The sequence below is a fragment of the Melanaphis sacchari genome, unplaced genomic scaffold (assembly GCF_002803265.2).
Source record: "Melanaphis sacchari strain LSU unplaced genomic scaffold, SCAv2.0 Contig4_pilon_pilon, whole genome shotgun sequence".
NCBI lineage: Eukaryota > Metazoa > Arthropoda > Insecta > Hemiptera > Aphididae > Melanaphis > Melanaphis sacchari.
In genome coordinates this window covers 4,605,379-4,623,107 of record NW_020271335.1, presented here as the reverse complement: position 1 = coordinate 4,623,107, position 17,729 = coordinate 4,605,379, and the positions used below count along the sequence as shown (strand labels likewise).

General features: G+C 31.1%; 1 protein-coding gene across 2 annotated transcripts in view; it reads right to left on the bottom strand.

The window, feature by feature from the left end:
• Nucleotides 1–17,084, bottom strand: part of LOC112598739 (protein apterous-like) — a 54,999-nt gene extending 37,915 nt beyond the window's left edge. Inside the window, exons 1-2 of one of the 2 annotated variants that reach the window (XM_025345322.1) lie at nucleotides 16,570–17,084; nucleotides 4,505–4,700 (exon numbers count right to left, since the gene is read on the bottom strand). In XM_025345322.1, coding sequence (XP_025201107.1) covers nucleotides 4,505–4,552 — 48 coding nt within the window. In that variant the 5' untranslated portion in view covers nucleotides 4,553–4,700; nucleotides 16,570–17,084. The remainder of the gene's footprint in view (nucleotides 1–4,504; nucleotides 4,701–16,569) is intronic. The other variant, XM_025345323.1, reaches the window with a different exon arrangement.
• Nucleotides 17,085–17,729: the final 645 nt, after the last annotated feature.

Sequence of the window (17,729 nt, the reverse complement as noted above, 5' to 3'; positions counted from 1 at the left end):
GTTAAATATTATAAAAATGTAGGTACTTTAATTAAAAGTTAAAATCGCTAAAGCGTTACGACAAAAACTGTTAAAATATTCAAAAATTATACTATATAAAAACTAAACGCCCTATTAAATATATTCGACAAATTATTCCTATAAGCGGATAAAATTGATTACGGTTCTAACGGTTCCGGTTGAAAAGTTTCGATTCTGTTCCATTTCAAACTAGTTTATGCGATAACCTAACTATCCAAGACTTCAAACGGTATGTGATTTTCTTTAAAGGAACTCAAACGCATTCTGCAGTTATGTCGAATCAGTACCTCGCACGTTATCAAAATTTAACTTTCCGTGAATAAGAATCGTTAACGAAAGTTTGGACTTTAGAGGTGAACGAGAAAATTTATCATATATGAGAAATATAGAGGTAAAGACTGAGTACAAACGAGATAGTATCAAAAATTATTCAGATCCTAACCAGTTTTTGAAACCATAACCATATGTCCATATTATGTACCTATAATATTGTAACTAACGAAATATCAATAACACAGTTTTATTTTAATCTAGACGAAGAACGCGTCTCGAATTACTTGTTATACACGCGAATTAATTTCTACGGCACAGACGACATATACGATGCGGCAGTCGTTTTCATGCGGTTCAATTGTATTATGTTATTATTATAACGAGACGAGAAAAGAAATTTGACCGATTGCTAGCAAAATTGATGACGGTGGCGGCAACCCTCGGGGTGGGTTCGAAACGAGGTAAAAATAATATGTTTGCAAAATCCCTCTATTATTATTTAGTATTATTATTATTTCGATGCCCTCACACGTAGCGTCGTCATCACAGTCGTCGTCTCGGATGTCAAGTACCATCGTCAGTACATAATATGATGGACACACGCAAGCAAAAAAAAAAAAAAGAATAGAAGAAATGCACAGTACAACAAAAGGGACAATGGTCATTTTCGCAAATATATATAATCACAAGGCGAGAAGAGTTTTCTATTACAGGTGAGTTTTTGTATGCATTATTACATATATATATATACACGCGTCTCGTTATTACATATTATTATCATTATTATTCTCGTGCTACTGAATTCCGCCAAATCAACATTCTCTCACACATACACACTGACGCGCTTACACGTAGATACTTCACTTCACATCACATTTATTCGGGGAAAAATACCCATTCACCACTACACACTATATACATTTATATAGTTATATTATATAAAATACGTAACACAATAATAATAAAAGGTCACGGCGACGAGTGTATTATCGAGTGGTTATTGTGCTCGAATGCCCCTGGTTTTTTTTTATTATTATTATTCCACTGCCACCGGGTCAAATAGGGTAAGGACAGATGTCAGGCGCTCATAGGGTTTGTCCTTGTTGAAATGACAAATCAAAAAAAAAATAAAAATAAAAATAAATAAAATAATACACGACGGCGGTCATCTGTAACCCCTCATCCCCACCCACACGCATGGCAATCGTCGAACTAATAAAATAATAATACGTAAATAATAATAATAATAAACACCACTCCGTATATTCTGTGATCATTATTATTTTTAAAGTCGGTTTATCATTTCTTTATTTTCGTCCTGAGAAAACGCGGGGTGATCTGCAAATAGTGAAGACATAAGAAGTATATAAAATTATGACAATGCAGTAAAACCCTCTGATGCTAAAATTTTATAGACTGGAGAATATCGTGCAAAGAATTTTAAAATATATTCGTCGAAGATCCAATTGAGTAATAAACAACTGCCAGCAGCAATCCGAATTGAAAAATGTAATAAAAATATTATACACAGGATGATTTGCCAAGCAAGCTCTTTCAAATTTTTCAAGTATTCAAATTAAATTTTTAAAATTTTTAAATATAATCATAGACGATAATTTCAAGTATTTAAAATTACTACTTAAGGAATGTTGAGTGAGTGATATAAACTTTTATTCTCTAAAAAAGTACATCCTTTTTAAAAAAGTTATTGAGTGAATAATTTTTTTAAAAAAAGAGTAATGCATATTTATTTTAAAATTTGAACTAGTAATATTGTGCCTAGTAATTAATAATAAATATAAAAGTCCTATAAAAAATGGTTTTACAAAACTATTTCAAATAAATAGCCCTTATATTTTAAAAGATCTATAATCAATTACGAATTATCCATAGTACATAAATTGAAATAACTCGAAAACATATTTTGATTTTGAAACGTTAATATTTAAATCGTATACATTAAAAAAGAGAGAGTTTTAATTTGAAAACAGAAGTCTGCATCACCGCTCTTTATAATTACCTATACAACAAATTTCGAAGATTTGAAAACATGATTGTAAAGCATATTATCTAAAAAATTTGAAAAATCATATTTCGAATAATTGGGTACAATACCGAAAGAGATAGAACGGACGAGCATGCTCGGTGAATCACCCTGTGCACGATAATATTTTATAATATTTATTATTTATACGAACGTAAGTCGTCGTGCAGCAGCTCACAATGACTTACCATAGATAATAATACATGGTATATTCATATTATTATTATATTGTGTTTTAGTACCTACGCACTATCTCACATACGTTCGACAATATTATAAGGTTATTATTATTATTATTCGTATTGCATTGTCGTCCGCCGACTCTAGTGGCCGACAAACCATACACATTATATTATTATTTACTGTACACACAACGCATAATATCGCCGTAGAGATATCCAATCATTAATAACTCTCCGACGGTGTACACACAATAATAACACAACGGACACATGGCGCTGACTATATATTATACACACGCGCTGCATAATATTATACACAGTAATTTGGACGACTGCCGCGGTGAGAATTGCAACGCGCGAGCGTCTTTTCTCTTTTTCGTATTATTATTGTTACTATTATATTATTTTATTATTGCGTTTATTTCGGTCGTGCCTTTTGTCCGCCGCCAGAGCCGTTCGACACCGTTGCAGTTTGAAAAGTCCGTTGCTGTTGTTGTTGTTGTTATTAAAATATCGACTAGGCCGCGTTGACGATGACGAGCAGCTTTTCTCGGTGCGTACGTTTTTAACAGATGCATAATATTGTTGTACGCGTACGTTCGAGACTTCTACCTCTCCTCTTTTGACCGGCGCCCTCCCCTCCCCCTCATAATCACCACACAAACTTATACCTTCCTTTACGCCGGTTTTAAATACTACGGTCACGTTTTTTCTTTTTTTTTTCGATCATTTTTACCACGAGCACCTACACATGACACAAGGTAAATATGTACAAAACACAATAATATATTATACAAAAATATTAATTGTCGTTTCGAAGATTTCGAACAAGACAAGAAAATCGACCTATATATTCGGTATGATATATCATATACCTACTATGGCTTGAAAAATGTATTTCAGCCCCCACCACCACCAGAGGGTGTACTGCACGGCCACTCGAATTTCGAACAACAAGAGGATTACGGAAACCACAAAATCGCATTATCTCGGTCTGTTTAGCGCGAACATTGAACTGTTTTTTTCACCTCTCTCTCGTTCACCACACGCGCACAATACGCACTGCTTCTTACATACATCTATATTATTATGTTGTTGCATTCATATATAATATTGTTTGGCAGCGGTCGTCGACACAATGTAATGATAATAATACGGTGGGGGATTTGAATAATTGGTAAATTCGGACAATATGCGAACCCAACACGACACCTACGTTATACCATATTTTAATAATGTATACAATGCAAGTATAACTATAAATACAAATACTGCACTGGGGCAGTTTATTATATATATAATATATACTGCATCGCTTGTGCCGGTCTCCGTGTTTCGGCGATCGAAACCATTCGGGAAATCAATGATCGTGCGTCGATGATTTTTATCAATATACGAAATAATATTTTCAAGTCTTAATACGAATACCTCTCGGAATTATACATCAGTGCGCGATCACATGCTCACACAGCCCTCTCCGTCACAAACAAAAATGTATTATTTTGTATCTAATCGGATTGTAAGTACCTGAAGCACCTCACTGGTATTGATCAATCCGAGAATTCTGACCTATTCTGTAGCACCCGTAGGTATTTGTTTAATTTTTATGACTGTTGATTTTTGCCGATCCCAGGGGTTTATACCGTATACCGTTCGTCCACGTACGTTCTTGCTACGTATAATAACAACACGTTGGATTATACTCGACCGCATACCTTCTTATCTACAGCTCTCCCTTACTACGGTAAGGGCATAAACAGAATATTTTCAAACCCACATAGCAGCTATAGCTGTAGTATAACTGATATAAAAACAAAAGTCGTGATCGAGATACATATCTGAATTCGGACAGGGCCTAAACCTTAAGACTTTGGACTTTCACATCCACTCGATCACATCACGCGCTGTACCTTATCACATTATGTGTTTACGAATATTTGGCGTATGTCCCTAACGTAAAATCCACCGATGACCATGTACTCACCCAATGCATTCCGGGTTTCTGATTGGCCAGGTCTTCAAACACGCCCATCAGGGCTGCCAATGCGACGCGTTGTACAAGTGATTCGCGTGCAACAATTGCGTGTCTCTAGTTAAAGTCTTTCGGTAGCGAAGGCGAGGGTGTCATCGACGAAGATTCTGCTGCTGCTGGAGTAGAAGTGGCTCGGACTACTGTAACACTGTAACAAAGGAGCCAGGATTTAGACATTTTCATAGATAGAAACGGTAGCACGTATAACATGTAAATAACGATTGTGATAAGTGAAAAAAATCCAAAATCTACTTTTGATAAGACTAATAATAAATGATGATAATGATAAGGTTGTAAAGCAAATATGATATAGTAATAATATTTTATAATAAATGTATATCCGGGCTAACGTTTAATAGATAACACGTTCAGTACGCGTTGTTTATTGGAAGTTATATACCATACTTATGCGTGCTGTAATAGAGGATAACAAAAACGGAGCAGAAGATGATTGCGCGATAGAGCCGTATAAAAAGGTCAACGGGTGCGGTGGCAGCGAGAGCGCAGTCCAAGAGATAACCGCAAAACACCCGGAGGTTATCATCGGCAACGGTTTAAGACCATATACCTTTAATCTAAAGGCAACACTCTCTTTCCGGACTATTGATTATTGTATACATTATATTATTATTAAATATTACTATATGTGATATGCATATACGATAACCAGGTTTTCAATACCGGCGGTCGGCAAAACAAAAAATAATACGTTTTTTCGTTGTAGATCTTGTTTAGACGCAAGCGTGTAAAAAAAAAAAAAATATGTCTATTCGGTTTCGATAACATATTATTATATGCTTAGTAAAACTGCATTATAATACCTAATATTATAATATAAATGTTACTACTACTTTCGAAGATTATCTGGAGATGACATATATTTTACATTACAGTCGATATATATAGTCATCATCAATTATCATAATTATATTCCGAGATGTGTTTATGATTTAAATTATTTAATATATCGGCGTAAAAATATTAGTTTTCAGATATTGTAAAAAATTTAAATTTATATGCACAAAATCGGATTATTAGATTATTAGGATATAAGTACCTATACGCATCAACACTATAATCATTCTATTACTGTTACTTCAGTATAATTGATGTACGATGACAACACAGGTTGACGATACAGAGCTGACGATCCTATTGAATTAACTGCATAATTATTATCTTTAATAACATTAGATAAATAAAGGTATTACCTACATAAAAATAATTTTTGGACTAAATTTTTCTTTCCGTGAGTTATTACTTATTTCTATTTCACTTAAGCATTAATCCGGCCATGTGTATCCAAGTATATTCATTATTATTTTTTTGTTATGAAGTAAGAATTATAGTCTATAATCCTGAGGTCCTTATAACTATATTCCAATATTTGAAGGCATATTTTATGCAATATAATATTATGTTAATAAATTGTTATACTATAATATAACCTACAGATACTATAAATTATAATATTGTTGAAAGTTTGACGAACCTGATTGTTCAGAAATCCTAATCAAATTATTGCAATAAGCATAAATATGACTACGTACATAAACGAATTATATATTATATAATATTATTATAAGTGTAGAGTACTACAACTTTAAAGGGATATGAAACCATATATATTATTACTGTTATCTCACTACAGTATTATAATTAAATCAATTATAATATTAATATATGAAATACGCGGTAGATGATATTATTACGCCTTAATAATATGCATTAATAATAATTTTAAATAAAAAACACATTCATTACAATATCACTCAGGTCTCAGATACCAAATAAAAGCGAGTATTTTCTTCCAACCAACTTGTTTTCTTTTAAAAAAATCGTAGATAAATTCAGATTATATAATATTTTTAAGTCTACGTAAGTTTATACGCAAATAATATCAATAAATAACAATTATGGTCTGTATTGAATACAATACTAACATTAAGACATCAATCTCAACAAATCATTTTACATTTCCACCACATTAAACTATCGTGATTATTTTTTTTGACACTACAGCGGTGACGCGTTTTCACAGCGAACAAAATAATATACATACCTACCTATACTTATTTACTATAAAAAAAACCACCTATTATAATTATAATTATAACTACGCACACAAATCGTCTGTCTCTTGGTCGCAATATATATTTTATTTTATTTTTTTATCGGCAACTGCAGTTCGTCTGTATAGTTACTATATTTATTGGATCATTGTTAACAATGGTAAATCAAACTTGGGCGTAAAAACAGAACTCTATATACCTACATCTATTCTTCGTGTGTCTAATCGATCGTCGTCAATCGTAGCGTACCGTTCGCCGGTGTTTAAAATGAAGTACCTATATACAATATACATCGTTACTATATATATACATATAATGTACGTACATGAAAATAAATGCTAAAATGTGCGGCAAATACCGAAACGCTGTGGTTATTATACGTCGGTACACCACTGCCGAGTCAGACTGCCATATCGAAATGATCGCATCAGACACGCTGTGCATGAGTTTTATCGGGCCTGCAGATCACGATCGGGGGATTTGTCACGGTCGGATAGCTAATAAATCGACGCGAAAATACTATCGACGTGTCGTCGACTTTATAATATAATGCTAGCTTATATTATATATATTCAACACTCGCCACGCCCTCGACTTACATTATATTATTATTATCACAGAATAAATGAAATTTCATTTCTACTGTGATATTATTATTGTATGTGTATAAAGCGAAACCTTTTTTTCTTTTCATTGAATATAATGAACCGGTGTGAGTTGAATCTGTAAATCCAAAAATTCCTCCCGAGAGTAACTTAAATTTTTTTTTAAATGACATTTAAAAACGTTATAAACTTTTTATTTTTATTTTAACAAATATTTTTTTTTACCACTTGTATACATGAAATAAATTTAAAAAAATATCAAGCCAATAATTATAAAATATTTTAAAAAAAACTATCACTTAAAACTTTAAGCATTTGAATTTAATAAATTTGCAGAATAGTAAAATATTTACAAATGCTCCTCCCTGCCATCATACTTTATATACTGTCTCTATTACAATAAAGATTATGTATACAAATAATACGATCCGTAAATTTGATAAATTGAGTAAATAAAAATTTTTACAAACATACGAGTATCTAATATTTTGTTTTTGAAAACAGGTAATCAATGAAACCAAAAAACATTTGCGAATTGCATAACAAAAGAACAAATGTATAATAAATTGAATGTGACGAGACATAGTGACCGTGTATCTGTATCTATTTAACTATTAGTATAATGATAATGTATAATATATGTATATGATGGGGCTCAAACTTCAACGTATTCTCATTATCTCATTATTCACGTATTGTTGTGGTGTTATACTAAATTTATTGACAAAAATACTATGATTCATCTTGACCTAAGATATCAAAGTTCTTAGTGCTGTTTTAGGTTTAGAGAATATTTGGTAACCAACAACATTTTAAACACAAACACGCAGTAAGCATAAAAAAAATTATGAACTAAAAATAAAGAAACTAATTTAAGATTTTAATCTCACGGCCGTGTTAATCAACGATATTTTTGTATACTTCGAAGTCACTGTACCTATAACCTATAGTTTTAGCGATTATGTCAGTAAAGCAACAAATTAAACACTAGCAAAGACATGGGAAAATAAACAGAATTAGTAAAAAAAGAATTATTTAAAATTATATTTTTTTAGTTCAATTTTAAACATACATTGGCACCTATAAATGTATACAGAGAGAGTGATTGTTTATCGTAAATCAGACAATGCTTTAAAATATAATATTCTAGAAATTTTAATACCTAATAAACATACTTTATACTATTGATATAGGTACAACTTATTTTAAGTTAAACATATTTTATAATATAAATATAAAATAACTTGTAAATTATATAATACAACTGTGTAAGTAAAACTTCTAAATTAATGGTTGCTGTTAGACAAATAAAAAAATTATTATTATTATTATTCATTTTCTTCTATTTTCAACTATATTTACGATTAAAAAAAAACATTGTATATAATATTATATTACATGTAGTAGGTATATATACGGTTTATTTTCCGCGTTCGTCTTCCGACTACTTGTATCAAACGATTAATTTTTATACCGTATGTGTACCTACTTATCTTCTGCCTAGTGAATACCTAAATAGTATAATGTGTATAATTATGTTGTTTGTTTTGAGGTTTTTTTTTCTTCCGCCCGGTTCTTCTACCGTCGCGTCACATGGTTATTATTACTATTACTATTATTATTATTATTATTATTATCATTACAATGCTCACGGGTGATGTGGGAGAGCGAAAAATGCGAATAAATATTAAATTGAATTCGAGCGAAATCGTATACACAATAATATGTAATGTGTGAACTACTGAAAAGATATAATAAAAAATAATACATTCTATTTGCGCAGAAACTATTCCAGCGGTAATTCTAAACCCTTGTTACATAAATACGAGTATAATAATAATAATACGAAAACCGCGATCGTATACCCAAGTATATGTATATATACTTTTAATAACATACCTATTAATGCGTTCGTAGTTCCGAACGTTAATTTCACACACACGTACACGGCTTTCCGTGTGCCCACGTATAAGGAAAATATTAACGGACAGGGGAAATAAAAAAATACTGAACCAATTTTCAAACTTGACGAGTTTATATAGTTTAACTAGCCGTAACCACGCTCTAAATGGGTTTTCTAAAATACCTTTTCGGTTTCGTTGCATTTTATTTATTTTTTACGTTAGTAAACTAAAATTACAATAATACGATACGAGTGACCAAACTTTACGTCAAAAATGTTGCACAAATCTTAAAACTTTTTAAAATTTTAAGTTATTAATGGGAAGCCGCAAATTTCTATACTTTAAAAATCTAACAAATACACGCATATCTGTACTAAAACGAATTAGCTATATTTTTAATATTTATCAATGAATAATATTCATTGAATTTGTCAATACCATTACTGAAACGTCAATAATCAATAAAATGAAAATAATAATTTAAAATATATTTTATAGTTATTAATATCAATTCATAACAAGATTAACTGTGGAATATAATTAGTTTTATTACTTATACTTATTTTTTTTTTTTTATTTTAATTTATATTAAAATTCATCGCCATAAAAGAGATTAGAAGCGATGATTTTCTTTCATTGTCTAATACACGGGATTATAGACGTGTTCTATTTCCAATGTACCGATTGATAAAATTAAGTAATAAAAACTGTAAAAACAGATTTGAACTTTGCGTCAAGTCTTCTTGAGATCAACTTTACCAAATTTTTGATTTTAACTTCTCTCCAATAATTGAAATATGTCAATGTTTAATAACTCTTTTTTTAATATAACGTTTTTAGGATTTTAGGACCTGAAATCAAAAATGCGGGAAAGTCGATTTCAAATAGACTTGACGACGAATTTAAATCTATGCTTGTATTAGACAAAAACAGAAAATCACTGCTTGCAATCGTCTTACACTTTAGTTTACAAATTCAATGAAAATATATTTATTATAATAGGTATATTATTTAAGTTTATTAAAATTTTTCAGTGTTTTATGTGTACTGCGAGATGTAATCTTTGATTAATCATATAATAATATATACCTATAGGTATATTATTTTATTATCAAAAAAGTTAACTTTTTTTTTTCACAATGCGTTATTGGTAAATAATTAAATGAATAAAAATATAGATTTAATCCAAACAAACAAGTGACAATATCTGATTTGTACTGTTATAAAAAGGAAATTTTAAACATGTTACGTATAGGTCCGGAATATACGTACTACAAATCTGTTTTCCGAGTACGCCAACAAATATAGTTATTTAATGTCATATTATTATTAATATTATTTTATCGGCATATTTACTGCAAGAAATGCACCTGTAAGTTACTCCCGCGGGTTTTCTACGACAAATAACTAGTTTTAGAGGTGTTCACACCTTGCAACGTGTGTCGCTGCAACAGACGCGCACGTGTATAAATACCAACATATGTATATCTAATAATAATAATATTCTATATTATACAGCAACAACGAAGACGCAACTCGTTTTTATCGGTTTTATTTTTTTTTTGTCCTCCGACATAAAGGTCGGGTTTTTTCCGGTAGGCATCACGAGAGGATATTTTAACGACTTCTTACCTACCTATACATATTATTTTACGTTTTACTCGACGACTAGTTTCATTCTCCATAAATAAAAAAAACAAGGAAACACTAAAAAAAATAAAACTGTACTCGCATGTATAAAAATAATTTACATTATAAAATATCTCGGTTTTACTAAACCTAAATATTGATGTTAGTACCTTTTTATACGCAATAAGAATTTCAACTTTGGGAGTATCATAGCAAAATATTGAAAGGTACACACTTGTGCCCCAAATATATAATCATAATACGCTATATTAGCAATAATGTAGAAATAAGTACAGCAGTTGGTTGAAACAAATCATAATAATAATATATCATAAGTCTAGATAATAATATATGTGTACAATGGTCTGCAATCAACTGCTATCTGCCGCATATAGCGTTTATTTATACATAATAATTTATAACACATTTCACACCGTTAAATCTTCTACACATTATAATATAATATTAAGTATAATCGAATATCAATATTATAGTAAATAGGTTATCGAACGCGTGTTATACTGTTTTTGCCCTTTGAACCTATGTTATTTTTTTAGAATACATACCTATCTTATTATAAGCTGTTGCTCGCAGTTAAACGCTTATCATTTTCCTCGTCGCCCAAACAAAGAGAACAATCAAGGCACTCAGTGCCTTTAGACACTTCGACGACCAAAGAAAATCAAATATTATTTTGTTTAAGAGAGCATAAGTCAATAAAGAATCCGTTGATATTTTAACATGATTTATTATGAAACGTACGACATAGCAAATGCACGTTTAACGATTTCAATTTCTTGTAGTAACCTTTAATAATAAAGTTAATTGACCAATAATCAAACTATTAAAGGTAAGACTAATATCTGCGTTTTTACATGATTTTTTTATGATATAATAATTTTTAAGCAAGTAAGAGTAGGTAAAATATTAAAGTTTAAAAATTCTCACTTGAAAATACAAATAATGTTCTCATCTTAAAATTTGATGATAAGTCAATTTACTCTATACTAAAGGTTGCTATACAAAATCGAAATCTCTAACCACAAATTTGTTAGATCGTACAGATGTAAGATGAAGATAACACCCACGGTTATGGTGATCTCTTAAGCCACGGAGGAGATAGTTATATCTATAAGAAAACTGATAATTTCAAATCCAAATGTAAAAAACAATTTTCGAATAATTTTTGATAGTGTATTTTATATTTCCGAATACTTTACGCTACTCATTGAAATAGGTATAGATATATTCTGAATACGAAAAAAAGTATTATTTATTGCAAGACTGCACGACTATGGACGAACTCGCGCACGCGCGACGCATCCTTGATCCAAATACCGTTGCGGATCCGGTCTCCAGTGCCCGTGACCATTTATTGTGCCGGCGGAGCACGCGCGTCGCGGTCGTCGTCCGTATACTTTTCTTAGGTTTTTCTGCGTAATATTATATTATAGGCATATTATAAATTGGCAAACCGCTGCTCGTTGATCCCGCGTAATTCCTGTAAATCTCGATCGCGATTTATGACGTATACGTTTAATAAAATATAATGTACGTTGTAGTTGTTATTATTATTAGTATACTGCACGCGCAGACGATCGCGACGCTGTACCGTATCTATACATATACCTTTTATATTTATACTCATAGATACTCGTATACATTTTTATGACGTAAACGCGTATAGTGGCTATAGCTGTAACATAAAATACATATTATACGTCTGCTGATGCTGCAGCAATCGTCCACACGTTTTATATATTGTCTTGTATAGGGTGATGATGCTTCTTTTATCGTTAACCAGACAACTACGATACCTTAAGAAACATAAGTAATTTTTTAAGCTTCCGAGAACATCCAAATTTACTTTTATTCTATGACTATCGATAATTTATAAAAATATGTACCTATATATCAATTACCTACTAATAGTAGAAGTAGCCCGCGGAGGACAGCACTCTGCACTGCAGATACCAGGGGTGCCTCACAAAGTAACATCATACTCTTATTTATAAACGTACTCGTCGAAATCCTCAGAAAAAATATTCATCTTAGAATAAAAAATCTAAAACATACATTGTGATTTAAAACAGTAAAAACTTAAGTTATAATTGTTAACAATAAAAATATTGAAAAAATGTTGAAGGTATAATAAGCAAGGATAATATAAATTATAAAGTAACGTAAACTTCAAGTTATGTAAAAAAAAAAGTTATTCGTCAAATGCAGTTATAAATATCGATAAAATCACTATACTCGTATTATCATAAATGAAGCGATTTTTATTTTATGCCTTATATCTAATATAGCCTGCCTGATAAAATTATATCTATATATTATACATTATATAATATATATTGAAATGAAAACAGTAATTAGTTTACCAATTTATTTGTATGTAATATTGATCTAATACAACATAAACACTTATAATATATTAGATATCTAGTTCAATTCATTTTACAAAAATTGAATTTTAACCAAGCTAGTTAGAACTAGTGATAGGCGTATATTATAAAACCACGTGTTAAGAAAGAATTGATTTAGAAGCAGGAACAATTTCTTTTCCAATGGTTTGATGATATATATAGGAGCAAATTAGTTTGATCGTATATTACTGATACTGATCCAAAAATGTGTATATAAAAATTTTATTATATTAATAAATTTTTGTTTAATCTATCTCATATCTTCACTGCAGTTTGCAAGTAATATTACGCTCGAAAAATCTCTTTCTATTTAACGACCATTTAAAACCCATTATATATACCGCCAGTGTATACTCTGATGCAAATCATGTATTTTGATATAATAATATTGTGTATTATTTTCTACATGATATATGGTCCAGTCTTAACTTCTATTAGTATTAGTTCTAAATTACCAAACTATATAGGGAAATTTATTATCGGTGGAATAAAAACTCTGGGTACACGTAGTTTTTTCTTTCTGTATCACGTAAATTGATTCATCGCTATAGTTATTTTTTTATTAAACTGTGTTAATCATTATTACGATTATAATGTATTTAATATGTATACAGAGACACCACGAATGGACTACAACGGTGATCGCACGCGCATATTATTATTATTATTATTGATCGTGTGTGGTGGTGCGCGATTTGAACATGGAAATCGTTTCGTTGGATCCGGTTTTACGTGGACGCCGTCGTCGTCTGGTCGTCATCGTGTGTACATAACACATATATTTAATAATATTTATACATATTATACTGGTTTTTTTTTTTTTTTTGAGAGATAATGTACGATTGTAAAATGTGTGTGTGGTGCCTATAAAATTAAAATAAATAAACTTACTTATGTGAAGGTGGCCGAAATCAAGCTGACACGTGACCACAGTAATCTATTCTAGAGATAACCGCATACGTGCGATTGACGACGGATCTGTGTTTACATTCAAAAATCATTCTGTCACCCCTCTCGCGAGTGCCATATTATAAGATTAGGTTACATTACTGAAACGCTTTTATAGATCTATAATATGTTATAACACATATTTTATGTGTAACAGATAAAACGAAATTATCGTACATATCAGTTGGCCCATTTGCAGGGTTGTCGCGTTGGATACAATTATTGTTTATTATATTATTAAAACAATTTTGTTTCGATTTTACTACATGGGAAACTTGACGTATGATAATAGATATTATTATTGTATTACAATAATAATTGTAATTATATACTTAAACATTTGTATGGCGTATACAGTAGATATTTTTATCGAGTGAGATGTAATTTTTTATGAGAGCGCATGTGTTTAAAATGTATGATATAAATACATATGATAAATAAATTAAACGAAGTATAAAAAAAAATTACTAATAATGAACCGGCACAGCAGCCGTGCGTATCTAACAAAATTCGACTTCTTTACCAGACACGCTATGAGACATAAGTTTATTTATTAATCAGAGTTGGCTAGAGAGAATAAAATTCATACATTTGTAAATTATGTGTAGATTTTTGGCAGAATAAACTCACTAAAATATAAACACTATAAATCTTTGAAAAATGATCCCAAGAGCAAAAATTATATTTTTAAACCAGTACCATTTAAATACAAAACGTCAGTACCTATACCTTATTTAAAGCTATAATATTATTATTCCTATCAAAAGTTAATGAATTATTCATAAGCTATTTTTAGTATGATATGTGTTTGTTTTCAAAGTCAATTGTTTTATTTATTATTTAATATTATACATACCTAATATACAAAAATTCAAATTTAAATTTCAAATTTTTAATAAATACTTTGTCAATATTCGTAAGTACATATTATTAACTGTAAAAAGTTTCTATATGATGCAAATAGTTACAAATCAATCATATTACATTTTAATTATTAAATATGCATATTTAAGGATAGATAATAATATGTTTATATAATTATTATGTAAATATAATAGGTTTTGTATAAATTTTAAAAAAAGTAATTTTTATTAATTGCATACAAAATCAGTTACTTAAGTTTATAAATAAATTTTCCTTCAATCAATGTATGTATACAATTATTATTATCATGTAATATCAATATTTATTAGTTTCTGATTATTATATTGTATCTATTTACCTACGAACATATTATTATCTTTAAATTAAGAAATAATATTTTTTCCATTAAATCTATGTAAAGTTAATTATCTTTTTAACATTAAACCAAAACCTTTGAATAATAAAATTGAAGTCTAGATGACATCTATTATATATATTATTTATATACCTAAAGTGATGTTACTGATATTGAATACTTAAGAGTGATGTGTATGAATTTATAATATTATGTGATATTATACTGAATTCAAAATTTGTTTTCATTAAATATATAGATTTATGATAAACTACGTAAATAGAAATTTCATTATTACGCAAAGATATTGTTTCATCATAATAATTGTACATTATTGTTTTACAAAAATAATAATAATATTTTCTGTACACTTGTACTTTCATTATATAATCATATAATATAATATTATATTAAATTATTATTATTATTATTATTATTATTTATTATACAAAAAGGATAATACTATATTAAACTATATTCTTAATGCCATATACTGTAAATGGGTTTAAGTTACGTTTAAGACGGAATGGTATATTCAATATAATTTTATATGTATATTACATATATTTTAAGAAACTAGGCTGTAAATCGCAGTCATTGTTAACGTGTATGAAAAACTCTATAAAAAAAAAAAACCAGTTCATTGTCAATCTGTTAACGATTTCGCGACATGCAGTCGTCGTCAATTCGTATGCATATCGAATAATAACAATATTATATATTATTATTATTATTACTATTACATCTCACTATCGCAGGTATGATTATTATTATGGTCGTTACAATTGCGATATCGGAATATCGCCACATAAACAGACAATCACACGCGCAATACCCGCTCATGCAGTGACGTGACTATTTACGGATTGTTTAGGAAAAATCGCAAGTATCTATACCAATAACCTATTTTTACAACGATATAATAATTAATCGCTCATATTATAATATTATTATTAATTATTATTTAGATAATAATTAATTATAGAAATGTAAATACAGTGCTCGCAGACGAGACGCGACGACGCAGGTTAAACCCGCACGCGTGGCGTTACTTGGAATTATGTAAATTCAACCGTCGTTGCCCCGATAATATGTTCCCACAACAATGCGAGTAGGTGGTATACCTATCACGTTACGTAATCATACAAAACATTTATAAATTAAGACTAAACCAAAATAAATAAAATAAAATATACGTATAAATAACTCACCGTATAGCGCTGCCGACAGGTAAACTGCACGAGTGGACTCGCGATAGAAAGCGGCAACGATCGATACGACGTGATGATGCGGATAACTTATTAGTTATTACGACTTCGGGGAAGTCTGATACGGTGTTCTGGCGAAGGGTGTAACGCCTGCGGCGAGGACGCGGGTTTCGGGTCTGCAGGAAATCCGAAAACGCACTGAGTTTATAATATCAACGGCCGTGGCGGCGGAAAAAAAAAACGAAGCGAAAGTAATATGATAAGGACGAAGTGGAAAAAAATCGTCTTCGGCGTCGTCTCGTCCTGCTCCGGTCCCGATCTATATCGTATTATTATTATTATTATTGTCGTCCTGGGTTGCGCGCATGCTCTTTTTCGCGTCAGGATCGGCGGCGGCGGGACACAGCACACACAGCGGCGCACGCGAAACGTTTACCAGCGACAGCGTCGACGAACGTACACACGGGCTTGCGCGCGTACAGACTGAACCGGCGAGGTGGTTTTTTTTACGCCGTCTACGCGGTCCGCCGGTCGGCGCGCGCGCGCCGCGCTACGGTCGTCGGCGGCCGACTAGGGGACGACCACGCGTCCAATGGGCTGTCGTGTAGGCGTGGCCGGCTGCCCGGCCCGACACCATTCCACACCGCGGCCGCTGCCGCAGCCGGCGTCGCGGTAAATCTCCCGGGCGGACGGTCGGGCGGTGGCGGCGGCGACCCCGTTGTTTGTTTCCGGTGCGTCTCGGCCGACCGGAAGACGAATGGTCGGCACTCGTGACTCGACCGCGGCGCTAATAAACTAATAACATAATATTTTGTGTACGTACACGGGCGATGGCTAGTGCACCGCCGCCACGTACTGTGTAACACGCTCCTATATTATGTTGATATGGCAAGTCTTAAGTAAGCAAAAAATGCGCGGGATAGCTCGCGTATATAGACGATATAGTGACTGTTAGTGCTTAAAACCGTATTGAGATGTTTTGTAATATAAATATTACATAACACATAACTTAAAATCAATTTACATATTCAGTACAATTCGTGATAATATACCTATGCGTAAAACTTTTATTAAATCCCCTATGTTTTTGAATAAAAAAAAAAAAAAATCACATCAAATGTATTTAAAAAAAATATTGCATGTATTTTTAAAAATTAAAGATC